The sequence below is a fragment of the Hetaerina americana genome, unplaced genomic scaffold (assembly GCF_022747635.1).
Source record: "Hetaerina americana unplaced genomic scaffold, ioHetAmer1.1.p SCAF_6, whole genome shotgun sequence".
Taxonomy (NCBI): domain Eukaryota; kingdom Metazoa; phylum Arthropoda; class Insecta; order Odonata; family Calopterygidae; genus Hetaerina; species Hetaerina americana.
Window position 1 is genome coordinate 66,605,914 of NW_027287205.1, and position 23,550 is coordinate 66,629,463.

General features: G+C 35.1%; 1 protein-coding gene across 1 annotated transcript; it reads left to right on the forward strand.

Annotated features, from left to right (window-relative positions):
• The first annotated feature begins 569 nt into the window (after positions 1 to 569).
• sub (kinesin family member subito) lies at positions 570 to 22,866 on the forward strand. The gene is made up of 11 exons (XM_071594245.1): positions 570 to 656; positions 4,451 to 4,545; positions 4,629 to 4,783; positions 5,456 to 5,649; positions 7,869 to 7,965; positions 11,179 to 11,409; positions 11,532 to 11,712; positions 12,226 to 12,354; positions 20,228 to 20,411; positions 22,790 to 22,824; positions 22,860 to 22,866. Exons 1-11 carry the CDS (start codon positions 570 to 572, stop codon positions 22,864 to 22,866), a joined length of 1,395 nt encoding a protein of 464 aa, XP_071450346.1.
• Positions 22,867 to 23,550: the final 684 nt, after the last annotated feature.

Below are 23,550 nucleotides of genomic sequence, written 5' to 3' on the forward strand. Positions count from 1 at the left end.
CCGGGTAAATGTCGAAAAAATTTGGCAAGTCTTTTACCCGAAGAGGAGGAGGATGAGCCACCAACAATAGCTCATGTAAAAGTATTCCTTAGAATAAAGCCTTTGCAACTTGGAGAGAAGGTGAGTCTCTTTTACTCATTTTTCATCTGCACTCGTCCTACTGTTCGGAAGTTAGTGAGATAACGTACCTTGTAATTAATTATTGCGTACTCCTTGTCCAATAAATTCACATGTTTAAAGGACCGAGAGAATTATGGCATAGAGTGTCTGTACGTTTAGTATTTCGTTCAGACTGTATTCAGTGAGTATTTTTAGTAGTTATTTTTGTTATTTTCATTTATTGCTCCATAAGTTCTTATGTATTTTTGAATGATGCATAAGAAATAGAATGCATTCCAAGTGAATTATTGGGCTAATCTTACTACTACTGAAATTACACATGATAATTCAGAGAAAATTAATTATGAATATAGATCAGTGTATTGTTAATTGTCGTGTTGTGCACCTTGTCACCTCGGTTTTTGTGTTTGGTAGTTTCTAATTTATGTTAAGCTAAATCTAACGAAACAATGGGTAATTCAGTGGCAACCATTGCCAGCAATGACATTGTCATTTTTTCTGCAGTATGGGCACATTACAAAATCATCCAGTTAAGTGTAAGAAAAACCAAAGTTAAGTGTACACATTACTAAATGCCAAGGAGATTCTCATGTTATGCATTAATCAAAAGGCCACTTATTAAAGAAGAAAAAGGAATTAGTTATAATTCATGCATACCTTTCATGCATGTTCCCTCTCAGGAAAATTACTCCCCTCACTAATTTTTCTATACGTCCCTATCATTTCATCCTTTTTCCACCAATGTCACATTCTTTGTTGCATGCAAATGTCATTCTGCCCTGATACTTCAAATCTTGCGAGACTGGAGTCTATTCAACCACACTCACCAATGACTTTCATGGTTTATCTCTTCCTCTTAAACTATTCACTCTATATTCAAGTTTGGTGAATCAACTAGCTTTAACCACCATTCTTGTCATGTACAGATGCATTCAGTCCAAATTCTATTGCAATCCACTCATTCTTTACCCTCTTTTGCTCCATTTTTTTCTGAAAACACTCCTCGCACTCCGCATTCATTCATCATTTATGCTTAGCATGGTTTAACCAAGATTTGCTTCCATGTATTAATGTGCAGATGAGAACTCTTGTCTATGCTGTCAGTTTTTCTTCTTTTGGTTAACATTCTTTCTTTTGTACCCTCTACGCATTATGAGCATCCTTTCTCCTGACATTTGCACTACTTTTATTCCCATAAATTTTACCATCTTTTGGAAATATTCTTCCCATTATTATTGTCGAACATTAACATTTTTGCTTGTGGAGTATTCCCTCACAATGTTAATGGTCTGTGGGGCAAATATTTACAGAACTACTATTGTTAATTTTTTGCTATGCATAGTTTGTCCCTCCCTATGGATCAGAACCTTGATATGGTGGAGGACCTTGTGTGTTCTCATAACTACTGGAGCTGTGCTGGTAGGAGCAATGATAATTGCTCCTGCTAGGGTCACTCCTGCCAGAATGATTGAAGGTTAGGATCCAGATGACAGGGACTCAGCTCTTCATCTGTTACTCAGCCAGGTTGCTTCAAAGATGTCTGACCCCAGTAGGGTGGCCAATGAAGTGATGGTGTTACATTAAAAACACTATTGAGGAAGGCCAAGGGAACCACCTCAATTACTAATCCCATATGTGGACTTATATCTAAGTACTAGTCCTGGCAATCATGGAAATGAGCCCACTGGGCTGTGTCTGGCAGTAGGCAAGATAAATCATCTCATCAAATCCTTACAAATACAGGTCATAATTTAGTACTTATTTAGCATATTGTCAGATTCCAGAAGATAAAAACAGGGAAGATCACTGAAGAAATGGAGAACGATAAGAAAGGAATACAACCTGGCTGCAGAGACAGTTGAGTGAGGACAGAGTGAAAAGTATATGGGATATGCCTGAAAGGAATGGAAGTCAATGGGGAGTTCTTAAAATCAGTTATGTTTTCAGATGCAGATGATCATTTTTTTAATTTTCTAGTTAGTCAAGGGGTATCAATCATTGCTGAGTTAATCAAAAACTCAGTGTGTTAGGTATGAGATGAGATTTGATTCATGAAAAGGTTATAAGATTTTTGTGAAAGAGAAGAGATAAGTTAAATGTCAAAATATGAGTACATATAGTAGAGCAGGTGAAAGTTGTACCTATTCTCAGAGTGTTTCGGACTGAAATGGTCAAAGTAGTAGGGACAAGAATTATTGCATTTGGCAAAGATGATTTCATAAGGAGGACAGAATTGATAATATCTAGTAAGGATATTAAGAATCAATTTTCCAAAACTTTGATGGAGCATGGTTTTGTATGGTACAAAAAAATGCTCATTGGAACAATATGAAAGATGGGATTATTGCAATGTCATAGTTCAGGTTGTTTATTTCTAGGAGAGGCAAATAAATGTATCATACCATTGTATAGTCTGTCCATCCAAACCTACCTTATATGGTAGAATACCAATAATGATACAAAGCATATTCTGAATATCTTTCTAGATGCCTTATATTTGTATGTGGCATACACAATATTGATTAGTAAGGAATGACAAGACTGCACTGCAGCAAAAAATCTCAGTATGAAATACCTGATGAATTGTTCGGTATTATTTAGTGCTAGAATTGTCACTTTTGTTTTCTTTAGTCATTTGACATAGTAGTAGCCCTGTGTAGTGTTGCATTAGTGTACAACGTAATGCAACTCAGACCTAAAGAAATAGCTCTCTTGATGAAAGAAGACTTTGCTTTTCCACTTGTAACATTTGTATTACAACCTAGGTTTCACTACAGCATAACATCTTCTGGATTTTACCCTGGACAACCTGAGTATCTTACGCTGTAATGAAACCTAGGTCATAGTCGAAGTATTCTCTGTGGAAAAGCAAAGTGTCTTCTTTCATCATGAAGGATTTCCACCATGTTATGCTTGAAATTGTTATTTATGTACCTCTTTAGTTGTAGCATTACTGTTAAAGTATTAATTGATCATTTTTCGGTAGAATTAGACTCAGGACTACTTTTAGTAGAACAATGCCTCACAATAATTCACATTTTTTCCTGCCGACCCATCTGATTGTAGTAATTCAAAAATGTTTTCAAAAAGTAAGCCACTTTGGGATGATAAGATTAAGTGAAATGTTTAAAGAAACATTGAAGGTCAGTTTCTTGTCCATTTCGTTAACTTTTTTCTCCTCTATGACAATGACAAAGCAATTGAAAACTCAAATGCACCAATTTCAAAGGGTGGAAAGATCTGAAGGGAGTAAATGCAGGTCGTTTCAGTTCTTCCCTTTCGAATGGTGTTTGGATAGCTTCTAAATCATTTGATTTATAATTTATTTTTCTCAAGCCATAAATACACTGGAGGAGCTCAGTGTCAGTTTAAGATTCTTTGGACAATCAGACAGTGACTCAGGGGGTCTATTTTAAGGCCGAAGTATACATATATGTAACTTTGGCTAAGATTCGTTCAATTTTGTTAGGGCGGATACTTTCAATAGTTGCATAATAACTGTGGTGCCTTAGCTATGACTGAAATCATACCTTAATGGATGTATGTGTACTATATATAGTCTTTCTGTTGAGATCCTAATGAAACTTTTTAAGTCCTTATTCTAATGGTGTCAGTCCCCTTCTGTGTTATTACTCTGCTGCTGTCAATTCATTTACACAAGAATATGTGTCGACAATCATAAAGATATTGCCATCCTTGTAGCAGGCCACTACTACTGCCTCAGGAAAGTCCATGGAGTTGCCATCGGCTGATTTTCACATTTGTATCCTTCAAAATATTATTGGAATAATAATCAATCTGAGTAAATGTTAGGTTCTTAAAGCATCAATTATTTATTCCCTCACAATTATTTTTTTCTCACAAAGTATTTCTTAATTAAAGGCTGATTGAAGGGATGAGTGAGTTTGATGGATGAAAAGATTAGGTATTTTTGGTGAAATGAGAGGAAGAAGAGAATAACATGTGTGGAGTAACTGGTTTACTATAATGTAGAATATGAAGGTATTTAGTTTCATGTTAGTAGACACTTAGAACTGTAGCAGTGCTTAGTCTCAGGGTATGTGATGTTAGTTGGATGTTTTTCAAGTAGTGGAGTAGGGAAGTTCACAAAAAGAATATTTCCATGAATAATACTATTCTAGAGCCATTTTTCATGACATTATGGAACTTAAAAATCTCTATGTATTACCAACTTATGTGTCAAATTTTTAATGAGTGTGCCATTTACACTGGTGTGCTAATTAATGGATCCTATTGACCAGGATGTGCTAAAATTAAAATTATGTATGTGCTTTATGAAAATGCTAATCTTTGAAAAATTTTATTCAAGGCTTCTTTCTATGTTAAAGATGAACACACATTGATTACATCTCCTCCTGATGATGGTAACTTGTCAAAATTTAAACTCAAGAGCTCACAATATGGGTGAGTTATTCATTATTTAAGAGTGGAAGATCTCGACTATTGTTTCATGGGATTTTTGCTTATGTGGAATTCAAATGTTTCAGGTTTCAGTTTTCTAAAATATATGAACCTGAAGCAACACAAAAGGAGATCTTTGAAGGCTCAGTTTTGCCTCTTGTTAATGATTTTCTAAAGGGTAAGGATGCCCTTCTGTTTGCTTATGGAACATCAAGTGCAGGAAAGACTTTCACAATGCAAGGTACCTGAGATTTTTTTTATTAATTAATAAGCATGATGATGTTAAGAAAAAATATGATTTTATAGTATAAGATATTGTTTCTTTTTTTCGTAATTCATCATGTTAGTTAAGTTCTTGAAAATGAGAACATATCTACATTTCAGCCTTGATTCATGATTACAGTTCTCCTAGAACAAGAATTTTATTGGAAAAGGATTTTTGCAAAATGTATTATCTTTGAAGGACATAAAGTTACAGTTGTGGAAATAGTATTGAAGTATAATGACACTAAAATTAATCTATATTGTCTCACCACAAAATATACAATATTTATTACTTCGATATGACACCATTTGGTGGTGAAAAAATTGAGTGGGTGTGGCTGCAGTGTATCATAGAGTTGGCTATGCTTGTTTGGTTATACTTGGTGGTAAATTTGTTTGCAAATTTTGTGTGTAGACCTGTCATTATAAGCATTAGCATGGCTAAAATTTTTAGTTACACCTCTGCATCAAACTATGCTAAGTTGTTGACTAAGTACAAAACTGATTTCATGAGATGTAAAATAGTGACCATTTTACATTGATATAGTCACCAAAATGTTTAATGCTAATATGTTATGAGAAATATCATGTAAACTGATCTCTATAATATCTTTGTTATTCCTAAATGATTTCCTTCTTTACATGTTAGGTGATGAGAAACATCCAGGAGTAATTCCTCGAGCATTAGATGTGCTATTCAATAGCCTAATTGGTAAAACTATGGTAGATATCAGGTATAAGCCCACAAGCAATTACAGCATTGAAATTTTATCTGATGAAGACGCAGATGCTGAGTACAAGCTGAAAGATGCAATTTTGAAATGGAACCCACAATCTGTGATGGTAAAATATATTGTTTTTTTTTATTTGAACATTTTCAGGTAGTCAACACTGATGAAATGTTGGCATATTTTTTTTGTTCCTGGAACTATAATTTTTATTGGTGGCAATTTTCATACTGATTTACTTTCCTTGACAGATAAGGCTATTAAGGATGAATTTAGGACATTTCTTCAGTTTTTGGTTATATTTATTAATTTTCAGTGGAGCGTCATACAATGAGCATAATTCATTCCGTAATCATTTTTATGAAGCAAAAAAACTTTCCAATATAAATGAATGTAAAATACAATAATGCGTTCTGTGCCAAAAATAATAGATTATGTGCAAGGTTTTTCAAAGAAAATTGTTTATACATTGTTTAGGATCATAAATCATCATCATCTTCTATTGTAAAATATTTAACCAGTACTGCGAATTATTTGCTATGCAAGGTGCTTGGCCATTAGATTCCACTGTTTTTTAAAGGAAAGGTGATATTCGTGTGGGCTTCTTTATTTATAAAATTACAATGATCTCATTGGTTTGAAAATGGGTCTGGGGATATCAGGGTAAAGAGGTGATAGCAGCAGGCATAAGTTCTTTAGGGAGTACACATTCATCAACAGAAGAATGTAAGGAGAGATTTGTGGTGCAGGAAGGGTAAGGGATTTGCAGACATAAGTAACAATCTAGACATGTACTGCCTAGAAAGGAGGATGTGTCCTTTTTTTATTAGTTGGGGGAATTTTTGATGCATATAGTATTTAAATAGAAGTGGTAACCTCAGATTCTATTTTATTACCACAGGTATACCAGTAATTGAGGGATCAATGCAAATAAATCAAAATTTTTTAGTGTCATAAAGAAGGAATATATAACTATTTTTCAATGGATTAAGGAGGATCGAGATGGTGCGGGGGTTTCCCACCCAGAGGGCGCGGGTTCAAATCCTGGTGGTGTTGAATATTTTTCAGTGGTATCTCGATCCCTATTAGAGGTGCTTTGTGGAGGGTACTTTGAGTGAGTACGCCGTCTGTCGGATTGGATGTTAAACTGCGGACCCCTTGGCGCCTTTCGTAAAGAGTAGGCTAATGCCGATGCCGGGTTTCTCTCTACCCTTCATCCTTTCCTGTCCATCCCCTATGGCGCAAATGACCTCAGTTGTCGGTCGCCTCCCCTAAAAACTACTACTACTTGAATGGATTAATTGGAAGTGAATCTCTAATTTTCAGTATTATGAATAGGGGAGGGACAAGGAGTGGGTTGAGAGAAGGGTGAAGAAAACAGAGAAATATAAAAAGCACTCAATTGCACCCTGGAGAATTCCTCAACAATTGGCACCTGCTGGTTGTTGGTGGCACTTTCAATTAGGTATTTCCAAGCAGAATGAGAATGGGTGGTCACCGGGATAGGGATGTGGTGTAAAGAAAGTAAAGATATTTGTGAAGGATAAGAGTTAGTTAAGCATGGATAAAAGGGAAAGATAAGAGAAAAGGGAGAGATAAAATGCTTTTCTGTTGTGAGGCCATCTTGAGAAGGTAAAGAATGATTACTGAATGACTGCTACAGATCACAAGGAAGTTAGGGGAAGGGAGGAGTGGGTTATATCTTAGAAGGTAATAAGAAGAGGGGGAGATAATGCTGCCCAGGTCTGGATTTTAACTGCATATATCAAATTTGTGAGTGAAAATGTATTCTTAGGGTCAAGGAGATGGTATGAGTAGCTTGTTTAGATATGCAAGTCTGTGGGGGATTAGGACTTTTTGGTTCCTACTAAATTTTGGTGATAGTGGTTTTCTCTTGTCTATTATATTTTAAATATACCAAATTTTCCTGGAATCTGATGAGGATTTGATGCTTCTTTTGTCCCGGTAATGTTTTCATGTAAGGGAGGTAGGTATGCACTAGTTTAGTATACATATATACCGGATTTCTGAAATCAGGGTACCATATTTCACATGGAAAAGCAGGCTTTTATTTATGTATGTTTGAGGAAGGCATTTTTGCTCAATTTTGTTTAAAAGTGAAGGGAAGGCCATTGGTTAAAGACAGATTACAGGGAATATCATCATTGCCTATTGAATACTTTCTAGTCATATTTTGAGGTTCATTTATCATTCACTGTCATGCTTACTGAGATTTCTTGCATCTATTATAACAAGGTTATTAAAGTATATATTATTTGTATTGGCCTATGCTCCTATTTTCAATAATATAAATATTTATAATTATTTTTGCAGGAGGGATCACAGTATTATCAGTCAGTTCTTATTGATAATACCACCTCTGAATCTTCTCTGGGAGACACCTCATCAGGAGCACCTAGTTCCATGAATGGTAATTAAACTCATGGCATTTATTTCAGCGTCCTTACTAAACTCTGGAAATCATAAAAAAAAGTATGCACTGTTCAAAGGTGTATTTCAATTTGTATGGGTAATAATACTCATACAAAGAAATGTGTCGTGTGCAGTGTGTCTATCTCACTTTGTCCCTTTTCTTCTTCTTAGTCTTTAAAGGAGTATTTTTTTCATGAATAATTCTGAAAAAATCTCTCCCACAGGATTTATTGTGGGCATTCAAATGTTATTCTTGTTTCTCAGCATGCAAGGTCTCTTCCAAAAGTTGGTAATTCATCAAAATAGCACCCTCTTGCATTGACACACCATTTCAAGTTTCTCTGCCGGTTGCGGAGTGCGTCAATGGGAACCTTGTTCTGACCCCTCATCACAGCATCTTTGATGTTATCCAGCGTTCCAAACTGTTTGCCTTTCAAACTCCTTTTTATTCTTGGGAGCAAAAAGAAGTCTGACGGTGCCGCAATTGGAGGGTTGTATTGTGGCTGGGGCAGCGTTGGCACCTTGTGCTTGGCCGGGTACTCAGTCATGATAAAGATATTGTGGGAACATGCATTGTTGTGATGCAGCCTTTCGATAATTTTCCCATAAAACATACTGCTCACTGTCTGTCCCTGAGGAATAAACTCTCAGCAGATAGCACTTATTGAATCCAAAAAGATGATGAGCACATCAATACTTATTTTTGGGACAGATGCTTTATGTATTAAGGTAGGTATTGGGTTCTAAATTTGCATCATATTGGTTATGACAACCATCATAAATGTTGAAAGAAACTAGACTATTACTCCCAGCTCAAAGCATAGCCTTCAATGAACGTATTTGGAGTAATTAGTTATTTTGAAACTTTTGCTTGGAGTACTTCTTTCACAAAAAAATTTATGTAAGCATTGAAGTGCCAGGTAGGATATTTGTCTTGAAAAAGAAAATTTTCAGAAATTAGAGAATGGCATTGAAATAATTACAGTCAACAAATAGTATTTATTGTGAGTAGCACAAAATTACTGCTATTTGAAAAGTCTTGTGTAAAATTCCACAAGGTAAAATGAGCTTTGAACTAAAAAAATTTTTATTTTCTCTTCTGTTTTGGTGTGCAATAAATTAGCCTCTTTGCAACAGTGGTATAATAAATTAAAATTAAGCCTTCATAGTTCATTCGAAAGAAATCTATCTTGTCACTAATATACTATTTACATACAAGGGTAGTTAGAATGGTTCTCGGAATCACCATCTGAAGTCAGTGCCAGCACCACAAGTTTCCCGTGTAGTAATAGGTAATCGTTTATGAGTAAACACATAACGAATCAGTGCTCTGGGAAGAGATCTGTGGTGTAGTGATTTTTGTGGATGGAAAAAATTGAGATTCGAACAGTGATTAAATACTTTGTAAAGAAAGGTATGAAAGCAAAGAAAATTCATGCCAGCTTTTGGAAAACTCTTGGTGACTCTGCTCTTTCATATTCAACTGTTGCTAAGTGGGCAAATGAGTTTGTTTGGTCGGAACAGCTTAGATGATGATCGGTGTGGTGGTCGGCCAAAATGTGCCGCTATCCCAGTAATTATGGCACAAGTGCATAAAATGGTCATGGAGAATCACCAACTGAAAGTATGAGAAATTGCTGAAGCTGTAGGGATGTCATCTGAATGGGCGTATCACATTTTAAGAGTGGAATTGGATATGAGAAAATTATCTGCTAGATGGGTGCTGCAACTCTTGATGCAGGATCACAAATGCATCAGAATGGAAATTTCCTAACAATGTTTGACCCATTTAAAGAACAACCAACAAGATTTCCTGTACCAATTTGTGACCCCTGATGAAACTTGGGGCCGCTACTATACCCCAGAGACAAAAGAGTAGTCAAAGCAGTGGAAACATGTTGATTCACCGCCACCAAAGAAAGCAAAGGCATTACAGTCAGCCAGAAAGGTGATGGCTTCAGTTTTTTGGGATAAAAAAGAGATTCTGCTGACAGATTATCTTCCTACTAGTCAAACAATTACTGGGCAATGCTACGCTAGCTTCCTGGACCAACTAAAACAAAAGATGACCAAACAAAGGCCAGGTTTGGCTAGGAAGAAAGTCATCTTTCATCAAGACAATTGATGCCGTGACACATGTCATTGTCATGTCATAAAGATACAAATTGTTGCACACCCACCTTATTCACCTGATTTGACTACCTCATATTTCAATCTCTTCCCCAAGTTCAAAATCTTCATTGGCGGACAGAGATTCTCTTCAAACAAAGAACTAACAACTGAAGTAGATGGGTATTTGGGGGCGTGAAGGAATCTAATTTTTGAGATGGGATCGAGAAATTTGAACATCGCTGGACCAAGTGCATTAGAGTACTGGGAGACTACATTGAAAAATAAAAAAGTTTCACTGAAATAAGTTGTTTAATTCTATTCCATTCCTAGAACTTTTCTAATGGCTCTCGTAAAAGAGCGAGGAACACTAATCACAGTATAGACAAAAAACAAAATTGGGATATAGAATGATGATACGAAAAGATCAGGTTTATGATACTTTTAAAGACTTAAATATAAACAAATTGTGCCATATGATAAATGATTTATCACCTCTAAATAGTTAATACTGGCATTTTTATCTCATAAGATGCCTATCTTTACTTCTACTTCGCTTGTAAAATGTTATCTTTTTCATCAAAATCATCTGCATATTGTGGGTATGTCAAAATAGTAAATATTTCTTCCATCCCCATTTTCTGACTTTCAATTTCTATCAGCAATTCTCTTTTCCTATACAAAGCCTAACTCTTCTTCATTGGCATTTATTTCTATTCATTTCATTTTCCCTGACCTCCATACCCACATCTCATTTGTTTTTATGCTATGCTGTGTAAAATACAGGATTAGACAATAAGTACCAATATATATATTTATAAAAACCATAAACACAGTAGTGAACCCAAAGGTCGGTTTGGTAGGTGATGGTAGAGTTCACCCAGTACTAAGCCCAACGGCATGTGAATATTCACACATCAGGGTAGGGGGCCAGTTCCTTTCCCTGTGCCGGTTATGGTTTCGCAGGAAGACCTGGTACCCGAAATATCACTTTAGCTAGGGTGGATATATATATTTATATATATGTATGTTTTTTGTATATTTACATTTTTTCATGGCCTATGTTTTATGATGGCCCATGTTTCACATTGTTTTTATTTAGGCTCAAGAGGATTATGTATACCTGAAAGTCTTAAGAGGGAGAGAAACAGCATATTTTTGCCTGGAGATAAAAAGGATGTGAAGTACTCCATTTGGGTTTCATTTGCAGAAATATACAATGAGGCAGTCTATGATCTTTTAGATTTTTTGCCTGGAAAAGGTCCACCATCTAATATGAAGAGACCAAAATTAAATTTGATAACTGATCATCATGGCAATACATATATAAAAGGTAATTTGTAGCATTCAAACATTTGGTGGTCAAGGATATTACTATGTTAGATATAGCATGTCTTGCATGCTACGTAAAACTCAGAACCGGCAATTGATGTATCTTTTTATTTTATCCATTAGGACTTCAGGAAGTGTGTGTTTCTTCTGGAGATGAAGCCTGTCAAGTCATGCTCTTAGGGAAGTGCAATCTGCATTTTGCTGCCACAAAACTGAACCGCAAGTCTTCTAGGTCGCATTGCGTGTTCACAATCAAGCTGTTGCGAAAGGCTGAGTCAGATGGTAGTGATTTTCAAATTAGCACGTGAGTATAAAATGTGTAATATTAATAATCAATAAAATATTAAAATTATTGTAAGAATCTAACAATACAAGTTGGATTATCTCACAAAATATTTTTCAGAACTTGGATCATTTAAGTCAAGGGGGATTCCCTAAATTACTCTTTTCAACGTTTGTAAAACGAGCTAGGAAAAATGTCATTGCAGAATAGTTTTTTTAGGCCAATGTTGCCCATCCTTTTTGTGTGTGGACAGCACAAGTGTTCATTTTGCATCTATCAATCTACTAGAAATCCTTAAATAATCATCTCTATTTTTGTGACTTTATTACATATAGTTTGTTGCCCATGTTTTAAGTACTTCAGGCAATAATTTGCTGCTGTATGTTTCTGCATCATCTGTGCATTGGCTTAATGTAGACCTTGCTAGACTGAATGAAGTGTTTAGGCTAAGGGTTGTAGAATTAGTCACCACTGGTGGTTGAGATGCTGATATCTAATGGATGCAAATGGTAATGTACTATTTTCTTACTGTAGCCTTTCATTCTGTGATTTGGCGGGGTCTGAACGTGTGGAAAAGAGTGGAAACATAGGGGAGAGATTGAAAGAGACTGGAAACATCAACACTTCATTACTGGTGCTTGGCCGATGCTTGAAAGGTTTGAAGTAAGTATATATAATGACATAAGCAGGTTTGTGAAAAGCCTCTATTCTACCTGAAATGAGTATTTACAGCAGTTGGCATTATTTCAGCATTTCATAGGTGATCTTCTACAATTACTAACGCACCAAAACCTTTCTAAACCCATAGTCTGGACTTTAAACAAACAATAAGATATAGATTTATTTCAAAATCATTGTCAGAACTTATTGTTTATATTTATTTTATTGTTCTTTCAGTCAATAAAATAAAAATGAATAATGTGAAATGAACATAGTCATAAATATATACAGAAAATAAAATTAGAACTATAAACTAAATACACACTTCAGTGAAAAACAGCAGTCTAACCCAAATAAAATTAGAAAAATACTGGGAAACACTACATGCACTTATATGTAAAACAGCTGGCCATCACAAGTTATCACTCATAAACTCATCCACACTGTAATTGTTATTATGAAATGTAAACTACTGGTTATGTTAGGTTTTTTGATGGACACAACTACCAAATATTATCTTGTCACTCCTAACAAAACAAAACCCATCATCTTATGCTACGAGAAGCCCCTCTTCATTTCAATACACTTTCTTCCTCCCTTCATTTTGTCCAACATCCCTATCTGTTCTAAAATTGTGAAATTTATATTTGACGTGTCCTATATTTGTGTATGTATGAATATGCAACAAATCTCCGGACAAATAAATGTATTATTATTATTATTAATATCCTATTTCTGCCCCTTCCTCATCTTCCTTACATCCCCCCCTCTATCACAGCACATTGTAATAACACTTAAATAATAACAGCTTCTTAAGTTCAGTTTTAAACCTATTTACTGTGGCTTTATTTTTTATATTAATTGAAAATTTGTGAAAAATAAATGAAGAATAATGGGGACCTTTCTTAGGTACAGCTTAAGAATTTTTAATTTAGTGTATCCAAAGGTCTGTCCCAAAAGTAGTAGGACTGAGTCAATTAAAGAAACTTTATTGCCAGATTTGATACATTCACTCAAAAGTCTTTGAAGTAGCACCCTTGTTCATCCACACACCGCTGCCAGTGAGTTTTCCTTGCACTGTATGCCTTCTGGAGGGCGGTGCCTGGAATTCTGCTAAGTTCCCTCGTCATAGCCTGTTGTAATGCTTCCACCAAGCCGTGGTGACATGCTTTCAGCATTGATTTGAGGTGGGGAATAGGAAGAAGTCTGGTCGAGCATTGTCTACAAAGTTTGGATCCTCACTCAAATGGTCAAGAAGGTCTAGGCAGATCTGCTTGCAAGTTGTCTTTAGTTTATCCAAGAGCACATGCGGCACCATCTTCGTACACACCTTTCTCATGTCCATGTTTTTTCTCACAGGTCGATGCACATCACTTTTAGGGATGCCAAGTTCATCAGAAGCCATGCGAACAATTAATCTGCGATTCCTATCCAATAAAGCACAACCCTCCCAAAACAACTTGTGCCTCTCATAAACAACCAATCTACCCAAGGCATTATCGCCATAAGCTGCTTTGAGCATGTTAGGAGTCTCTGTCCCAGTTTCACACAAAATTTGATGGTGTAGCGCTGTTTCAATAACCGGTTCATGACTGAGCATAAGGAGTTCACGTTATGGAGGTTTCGCAAATGAACAAACCACACTCCACAAAGGCTGGGAGCTAACTGCCACCGGCCTTTCCTGAGACTCCCATCCCTTGATCTCAGGAGTTCTGATAAATAGGATAGGCATAGCCTTCAAAGATAACTCAGCATAGGAGAAACGTTATGAAATGAAAAGTGATACTAGTAAATGATACCTGTACACTGTCAACTAAAAAGATCAAATTTAATACCATGATTAATAGATGCTCCAAGTTCATGAAAGATTATAATTTTGCTAAAGCTCACTCGTTTGTGATTAGTGGCAGATAAGAATTGATTATTAAATCTAACCAGTGAGTAAAAATGGATGAAGGAATATGCAAAGAATTGAATATGTAACACCAAACAGGCATTGCAGATCCTAGGCATCATGACACTTTGGTAATTCGTTACAATTCATGCCATTTGGTGAGAATTATGCAAGATTAATACCTAATTTGATGGTATTTCCTCATAGAATCCTTACCATGATGCACTTATTTGTTTGGTACAAATGTGTGTACTACCATATAATTATGAACATGCTTTGTACTGTCCAATTATTTACTAGCTGTGCCCAGCCACACATTACGGTGGTTCATCTGGTTAAATGAAAAAGTAAGAAAAGAGGAAGTGCACGTTTCTAATGTGTTCAATTTCACAATGCTTATGTCTAAACAATATTTTTTGCTGTTCCATTGTCCTTGAATATTTAGAGATTGCCTGGTTTGCCAACGTTAGAGCATGCAACATATAATTGTCTATGTGAGAAGCAATTCTTATTTAGATCTAAACCACACAATTCTAAAGATTGGCTCCGAGCTGTGTTGATGGTGATTGTAAATGCCAATCGAATTGGGAATAGCAGTCTCTTAAATCGAAATGGTATATCCATTGGAACCTGTCAAGATTGTTGCTCATTATTTTTTTAGTGCAAGCCGCGTGCCATTGCAAAGCTTTGGCTGAGTGATATTGCACAGCATGATAATTGGCACGCCAACTTTCAAATGCAGTACGTGCGATGGCATCCCTGGCAGGTCAAGTGAATTCAACTGAATCTGTAGTTTCTTGTTGACGTCTTTCAGCCACTCTCAACCTGTCATTAATTCTGTTGAGAGCGAAGCAGATCTGCAGAATGCGACCACTGCTCAAAATCATGCATCCTCTAGTCTTCATGTTGCTCTGCTATTTCTTAGGCACGTATTTAAGTCATTCCTTGTCTGTTTCGCTCGTTTGCTGATGTCTGTTCTTCTTCAGTTCGATTTGCAATTACTCTTCACACTGCTTCCCTTCCGCGAGCTCAATGACCTAAGTTTGATTTATTATTACTACATGGTACCCTGCAAGCCACCAACAGGGTGTGTGGCAGGGGTTATTGCATGCCAGACTACATTTGACACAAAATGCTTTTCCCTTCCTAGCACAGTCGGACAACGTTATTCTGATCGCTCATCGTTCCTAGGAAATATGGCTACTTAAATCTATCCTTTCTACAATTAATATCTCAAATTTTATTTACATGTATCTGCTGCCTTAGTGCAATGAGGCTAATACATTTTCAACATCGTTACTTTAGAGACATCCTTCCAATTCATCCACGAGATTTAATTTGTAATTTAACCTTCACTCCGCGAGTGCTTCCCAACCTGGCTCCTCTATTAATCTTGATATGTTACTCAGTTCATCATAACATCTTTCTGTGAGGCATTATTTTGATGTACTAAAGCAATAAAAGTAGAAAGAAAGTTAGAGCAAAAACATAAAAAATTGCAAAACATTAAAAAAGGAAAAAAACAGGATGCAATTACTTGAGAAATAACAAACAAAATAAAAAACCAGCATAATATTTTAACTGAATACAATTTACTCAGCTCAATTTTATCGGCAATTGCACTGAAAAATACAAAAAACAATTTAAAAAACTTAATATAATATAGTCTTCTTTACATCTTCACTATTCATCTAAGCTGTACGTCTTACTCTTCCATGGCATCCTCCCTCACACATAGCAATCTTCGGTTACCATGATATATCTTCCTATATTAGAATAGTGTATGTTGCTTTTACGTCCAACAGTTGGCGCTGTCTGACACAGGTGTGACATCTATAAAATATATAGTTGGTATATAAAAACACACTCTTATTTAAATGCAACATTGTGCCAAAACACTATTATTCATATGCAACCTTGTTTCAAATTTTCAAACCAATTAATGAAGAACTATCAGAGATGTAAGATTTTTAACCTACAAACATTTACATGTTTATTTATATAGATTATGCTATGCAATACTCTTTACAATGCCCAAGTGTTATTAGGAATGCTAATTTTCAGTCCATTGTTTGAGCACATAAATACCCACTATGGAGGGTGGCAGGGCTAGAGAATTCTGTCTGAAGGTGGCCCTGTTAAATTAATCTCTCGCTATCTTTGGTTTCAAAATTATTGACCTCTTTGAGTTTGAAAGAGCAGGTTTCCTCTGGTGACTTGTCTTAGAACAAAATATAAAATAAATTCTAAAAGCTTCATGTTGGCACTGAAGGTATGGTTCAAATTTTTACCTAAACTTTAATGAATCTTCTCACAACGAGAGAAAACCATGTAAAGGGTAAACAGAACAGGGTGAATTGTGCATTTGATCAACTTTCAGTGACCATGCATGGAAAATTTAGCTCGCATTCATAAAAATATCCCTGTGAACATACCATCAGTGCTTGAAAAATTTATGAATATGAATTAATTCAAGAGATATCAATATGTTCTCAAAAGCTGTATCACATCCCTCGGATTATTAATTTTTTACAATGCAACTTCACCGACTTGTACAGGGTGCAGCAACATAACTTTTATCAAATGCAAAACACTTTCAAAAAGTAAGTTTTTTTGCCACACCCCATATATAAAGGTTTTTCAAAAATTACAGAAAATTTTGAAAATATTCCAAATCACACAAAAAATGGTACCCTCCCTGTGAGGTTAGGGCCATGAAAGCATTTAACCGTGGCTGATGGAAATTACGAAGACTTATCATGCATCAGTGTTCTGTCATATTGGACATGCTTGATTTGACTTTTTTTGAAGATGTGGGGGTATAAACTTGATTATGTAATTATTTTTTAGTGTGCAACCATTTTTATGTCGTTAAATATGTCTGTATTTGTGTAAAAAAAATTGAGATGTTTAGCCTAAATGAATGAAACGAATTTAAACTGGAACTGAATGACCGTAATAAAAGGAAATGCAAATAAATATGACTCAACTAGAGGTTTTTAACCCATAGCAGTACCAATAGCTCCAATATTACAGTTTACTGGTGAAAAGTATATTACTTTTTCATCTAATACCACTTAACCTAGCAAAAATCACATGTTAATTGCTCTCTTCATGGTAACAGTTTGAATTTTTTTTAAATATGCCCATATTGCTAGTTTCTTTATCAATTTGTCACCATATATTTTATTCTAATGGTTCAAAAATGTGATTACATTTATTAAATAGAACAGAGGGTGATGGCTTTTGTGAAATTACGTACATGTTTCTATTTATAAACAATGAAATCCTACAAATCAATGCTACATATATACTGTTACATAAAAGATGACTATTTTTCTCCAAGATCTTCTCTAATGACTAATCGACACCTAAATGTTAGCAAAAATGGTTAATCTATATATATAAAGGAGAGTGTTTGTTTGTATGTATGTAATTTGTTTACTTTTTGCTGTCATAGAAACAGCATTTTTCCAACTATGCCAGCAGGATACTTTTGCAAGAACACTATTGTATTCAGAATTGCCGAGATATTATACGTGGAATACATCAAGGAAATTCTTTTGTAGAAGAAAAATGGGCAACTTTGATCCTGAGAATAATATTTATTCATGTGACGCATTGGGCCGAGTCTACACAGTCCATCCTAACAACGCCGAATGTTATTTTTTAAGAATGCTTCTACATACCATTAGAGGACCTCGCTCATTTGCCAAATTAAGAACGGTAAACGGAGAAATATGTGAGACATTCAGAGAAGCTTGCCAGAATTTAGGGTTGCTAGAAGGAGATCAACACTGGGATGACTCACTGCGAGAGGCCAGTTTGATTTCTCTTCCAGGACAAATCCGAATTTTGTTTGCCATCATAATAACCTCCTGTAATCCATCTAACCCAAAAACAATATGGGAAAAATATAAAGAATCAATGAGTGAGGATATACTGGCTAAAGTTCGAAGTGAAAATCCTACATTGGGTATTACGTTTAACTCCGACATTTTCAATAAAACTTTGATTATTTTGGAGGAAAAGTGTATCGCCATGGTTAACAAGACTTTAGTGGAACTCGGTCTTTTTGCACCTGTACAAAATCAACAAGGTGTATTTTATCCAGATTATATACGTGAAACTAGCTACACTGTCTTAGACTCAGAAGCATACATCGCGGATAAAAAGCCACTTCTTAATGAAGATCAGAAATTCGCGTACGAAACAATAATGGATCAAGTAGATAAACAAGAAGGAGGTATCATTTTTCTTGATACTGCTGGTGGCACGGGAAAAACATTTTTAATTAATTTAGTTCTTGCTGAAATCAGGGTTCATGGAGAAATTGCTCTAGCCGTTGCATCTTCAGGTATTGCAGCGACATTAATGGAAGGAGGAAGAACAGCCCACTCTGCCCTTAAGTTGCCACTTAATAATTCCCGACAAGAAAATCCCACATGTCATATAAATAAAACAAGCGGCCAGGCACAAGTTCTTATAGATTGTAAATTGATAGTATGGGATGAGTGTACGATGGCTCATAAAAAATCTCTTGAGGCCCTCAACGCAACACTTCAAGATCTTAGAGGAAACTGCAGTTTAATGGGAGGAGCTCTGGTACTCCTGTGTGGAGACTTCCGTCAAACTCTGCCTGTCATTCCAAAATCGACTCCAGCCGATGAAATTTATGCCTGTTTAAAACATTCTGTTCTATGGAATCATATCCAAGAAATTAGCCTTAAACAAAACATGCGAATCCTCTTAAGAGATGGGAATGCTCAAAATTTTGCAAATAAACTTTTGGAGATTGGAGAAGATAGATTAGTTATTGAAGCATCTGGTATGATAAAATTGTCATCAGATTTATGTGAATCGGTGAAAACTGTCCGCGATATGATACGAGCAGTCTATCCTAACGTTAATCAAAATTATAAAAATTTAGAATGGTTGCGAGAAAGAGCCATTCTTGCTCCTAAGAACGATGATGATAATGAAATTAACCAGGAGATACTAGCCATGCTGCCAGGAGACGTGATTGAATATAAATCGGTTGATACCGTAGTGGATGCTGACGAAGCCGTCAATTATCCAACGGAATTCCTAAATTCACTTGATCCAGCTGGATTGCCACAACATCGCCTTATACTTAAAGTAGGATCTCCAATCATTTTATTGCGAAATTTAGATCCACCAAAACTCTGCAATGGGACACGATTGTGTGTGACAAAATTAATGAAAAATATAATCCAGGCAGTCATTTTAACTGGAAAAGGAAAAGGTGAAATAATTTTTATTCCACGGATACCTCTAATACCAACTGATCTTCCCTTCAACTTTAAAAGATTACAGTTTCCAGTCCGGCTAGCTTTTTCAATTACCATTAATAAATCACAGGGACAGTCTTTAAAGTTTTGTGGTGTTGATCTAAGATCGCCATGTTTTAGCCACGGGCAACTTTATGTTGCTTGCTCCAGAGTAGGTTCGCCCAAAAATTTATATATTCTTTCTCCTGGATATGAAACAAAAAATGTAGTTTATAAACAGGTGTTAAATAAAAAAGATTCTTAAATTTGTATGAAGTAGTGTATTACTGTACTTTATAATTTGTTGTTTTTATTTATGTAGTATATTTATATTATTGTTTCTCCCTAACCCGTGCAAAGCCGGGTATTCAGCTAGTAGTTTATGTAGTGTGCATGTAATGATGTTTTGATAATGTTTGTTGTCAACTGCTGAAAATTAGGTGTCATATGAAGAATCTTGCTTGAATTCAAAAGGACTGGACTTGTGAGAATTTTAATGTTGTCCACTTCAAACTTAACTCAAAGATATATGCACACTTTTTCTGCATCCTTATGTCGATTTCATGTTGTGGATATAAACTTACTGATTCTTATTACCTTTTTATGTGTAACTTTTTGTCTTTTTACTGAAACTCATGCTTCTATGTGTGTGTCATTTTAATTAATATTATTCTTTATTTGCTGCATTTAGGAAAAATCAGTCAGAATCAAAGAACCTCACAAGAGTTCCATTTAGGGAGTCAAAACTAACGAGGATGTTCCAAAATGCACTTACTGGAAATGGAAATGTTGCAATGATTGCAAATGTGAGTCAAAGTCAAATTCTATTTGAGGAAACTCTCAATGTGCTCAAGTATGCAGCAGTGGCGCAAGAGGTAAGTCTGCCCTGCTCTCTTATGTCTGGTTTTAACCTTTCTTTTTATCAACCTGTTTTTACAGCATTGCTTAAAGTCTTAAAACCCCTAAGAAGTGTGCATGCTAGCTGTTAAAAATCTGGGAAATTCATTATAGTACCTTGAAATCCAAAGATATTGGAGTTATAAAAAAAGCAGTGAAACCTCAAATGAAATGTTTTGGATGAACCAGAGAAAATGGCTAAAATTGAGTTTGGGGGAAATATTTGTGAAAGAATATTTTTGTTTCATAAGTGAAATGTCGCATGATAATTTCAGAATAAGAAATATATGCTGTAATTTTTATCTAGACGGTCTCAGAAAAGCAGTTGCCAAACATTTTACATTTTCTTGTGCATGCAGTGTTAATAAACAAGTATGTAGTTTAAAAATTTTGTTTTTACACTTTCAATGCATCCTAAACTACATTTTTCTTCACTCATCAATTGTCTTCATAATAAACAACCCATCGTAGATAACCCTATTTAACTATTCAAATGATATTAATGTTTTAAGGGTGAAGTACCTACGTGACGATGTATGCTATAAGTCAGTGTCAAACTTCTGATGTTGGTGAAATTTTGGAGTAATATATTGGAATGTTAAATGCTCGATAGTTATTAATTGGCAACAGAAAAAAGCAATTGCATAAGATTTATTTAGGTTTAGGTTGGTCAGGCACAAAATGGTAGATTCTGCTTCTGGAGGAGTCCTCAGCAGAAAAAGTTGACCCTCATAATTCCATGATCTTGAATGCTTGTTGAAAAAGAGACATAGCCTTCAATGAAGTTCAGGATGTACGAGGTGATATACTTCCTTGAAAGTCCTTAATAAGGAATGGCCAAAGGGAGGAAGTTGTAGTCTCATAGTTGGGAATAGACCACAGTTACAGTTCCTCCATTCATTCTTTTTCACTCTTGAGAAAAGAGCTTCCATTGTGTCCTAAATGTCGATTCCACGTGATGATTAGGTAAGGTGATAGTGCTGCAAGTATAAAGTGCTACACGATTATCGCCAATTTCCTGGGGAATTACGTTTGGACTTAGATAAAGGCTCTTTTTTGTTTAAATTGCATTTCAGGTTTCCTTTAGGGAATAAATCTTTTATGAAAAGTATTGGTTGATTGAAAATGCAGAAATACTTGAAGCATAGGATGCCTTGTAATGAAGAAAGACAATTATAATTAGCAGATGTCAAATATATCTTTGTACAATATCAGCTCTTTTAACTGCTTTTTTACTTTTACTGATGTAGACTAATCAAACCTTTAACATGACTCTAGTTGTTGATTAGCCTTGATTAATTATAGGCTTTACACCTCTGTGTATATAATGTACAGACATTAATATAATGAAGTAAGTATTCTGGCGTAGGTGTTCAGCATTATAATTTTAAATAAAGATAGCCTTCTGCAAGGGATCATTCATGATCAAACAGTTACCTATGCAGTTAACTCTGTTATAGAATATGGAGAATGGGTTACTCATAGTATCCTGAGAGACTTTCGTCACAGTTTTGGAATCTCAAAGCCCATAAACATGGTAAATAGGCAACCAGAGACCAAGGCTCCCAAAGCTAGGGATTTCATTTATTCTGATGACATCCCAAGGGGCCTCAGGTACCTGAAGGCCAGCCTGATGTAACTTTAATTGGAATAAGAAACTTTTTCTCATGACTAATATTAGCTAGACCTGGGTTTCAGTGCATTTTAATATCTTCTGGTACACAGTCATACAATATATGGGATAATTAATTAAGAAATGCAGGCTCAGGTGTTCTTTTATTTTTCCGGATACAGTTACAAAAAGGTAGAAACTTTGTTTAGAGAATCACTATGTGAAAAGTGTTTTTTTTTATTTGTCAAAGTAATGCCAAAATATGGTTAGGCAGGAATTGAATCAGATGTGATTTAGTATTTTTTTCTGCATTTATAATTGTGGGAAAGGTCATAATGCAAATGTCAATAATCTAGGTTGACTGGTTAACTATTTGATTCAAAAATTAATTGGATGAAACCTAAGGTTAATCATTTTGCATGGTAAATAACAGACTAAGTGATGCATTTATTGTTCATGGCTAAAAGAATAATTCCAGTACTTTTGTTATTTTGGTACTTTATATGTTTATATTACATGCTTTTATGGCCACTTAATCCTACTCTTTATAGTTTTGATTATTTCTTCTCCGTTCCATTTTCAGTAACATTTCCTATACAATTTTAACTGAAATAAAATTTTCAATTTAATGAATGTTCCTTTGGAGTTGAAGCATTTATTTATTGTGGTATTTAATGTTATTATCGCTTTTTGTCTTAAATGATAAATTTTAATTTCATAAACCTAATATTCCTTTCTTTTCAGATTGTTCTCATGCCTTTGGAAATCCATACAAGTCGGTTAAATAATACCAAGAATAAGTTCTCAATATTAGCTGCTAAACATCAGAAACAGTCAAGGCAGGATTCAATCATGATTTTGGATCAAATTGAAGAAGGTACTATCTCATATGCTCTATGGTATTGTTTAATTCTACTAGTTCTTTTAAATGGTTACTGCTACTTCTACAATATGAATTTCAAAGCAAGAGCTTAATCTCTTAGCTTCTAAGAGTAAATATACTCATAGCATTGAGCGTCAAACTGATATCATTTTAACCGTGAACAGGTGGCCCCCAAGTAATGCAATTGTTTTTACAACACCCGATTCCTGAGTTAAAGTTAATTTAAGTGGTAAATTACATTCATTACGTCAGAGGTGATTAAGACGGGTTGGGACTCCCAGAAAAAAATTTAATGCAGTTCAAGTTTTTATCATCAACAATACATTTTATTCACTTATTAATGGAAAAAATATTTCATTTATGTTAGTTCTTTATTTACTATACATTAGCCCGAAAACAGCACTTCAGCCTTTAAGTCAGACTTTGAACAATGAAATCACAATTTAACCATTACATACACCAAATTTCTCTTATAAAATATTTTCTATATATTCTCCCGTATATTTCTCTTGTAGTAACAGTAATAATCTTAAGATTGTCAATTGCCAATTGCATTGTGCAAGTTTAGTTGGAAATTAAATTAATACAATGCTTGTAAGTTGTTTCTGATTTCACAGAAATT

Excerpts from the sequence above, each read along its gene's own strand:
- sub (XM_071594245.1), top strand. The coding sequence starts at position 570 with ATGGGTAATTCAGTGGCAACCATTGCCAGCAATGACATTGTCATTTTT. Across the intron at positions 657-4,450 it reads ACAAAATCATCCAGTTAAGT|GCTTCTTTCTATGTTAAAGA; the intron begins GTAAGAAAAACC and ends ATTTTATTCAAG. Across the intron at positions 20,412-22,789 it reads ATGCAGCAGTGGCGCAAGAG|ATTGTTCTCATGCCTTTGGA; the intron begins GTAAGTCTGCCC and ends CTTTCTTTTCAG.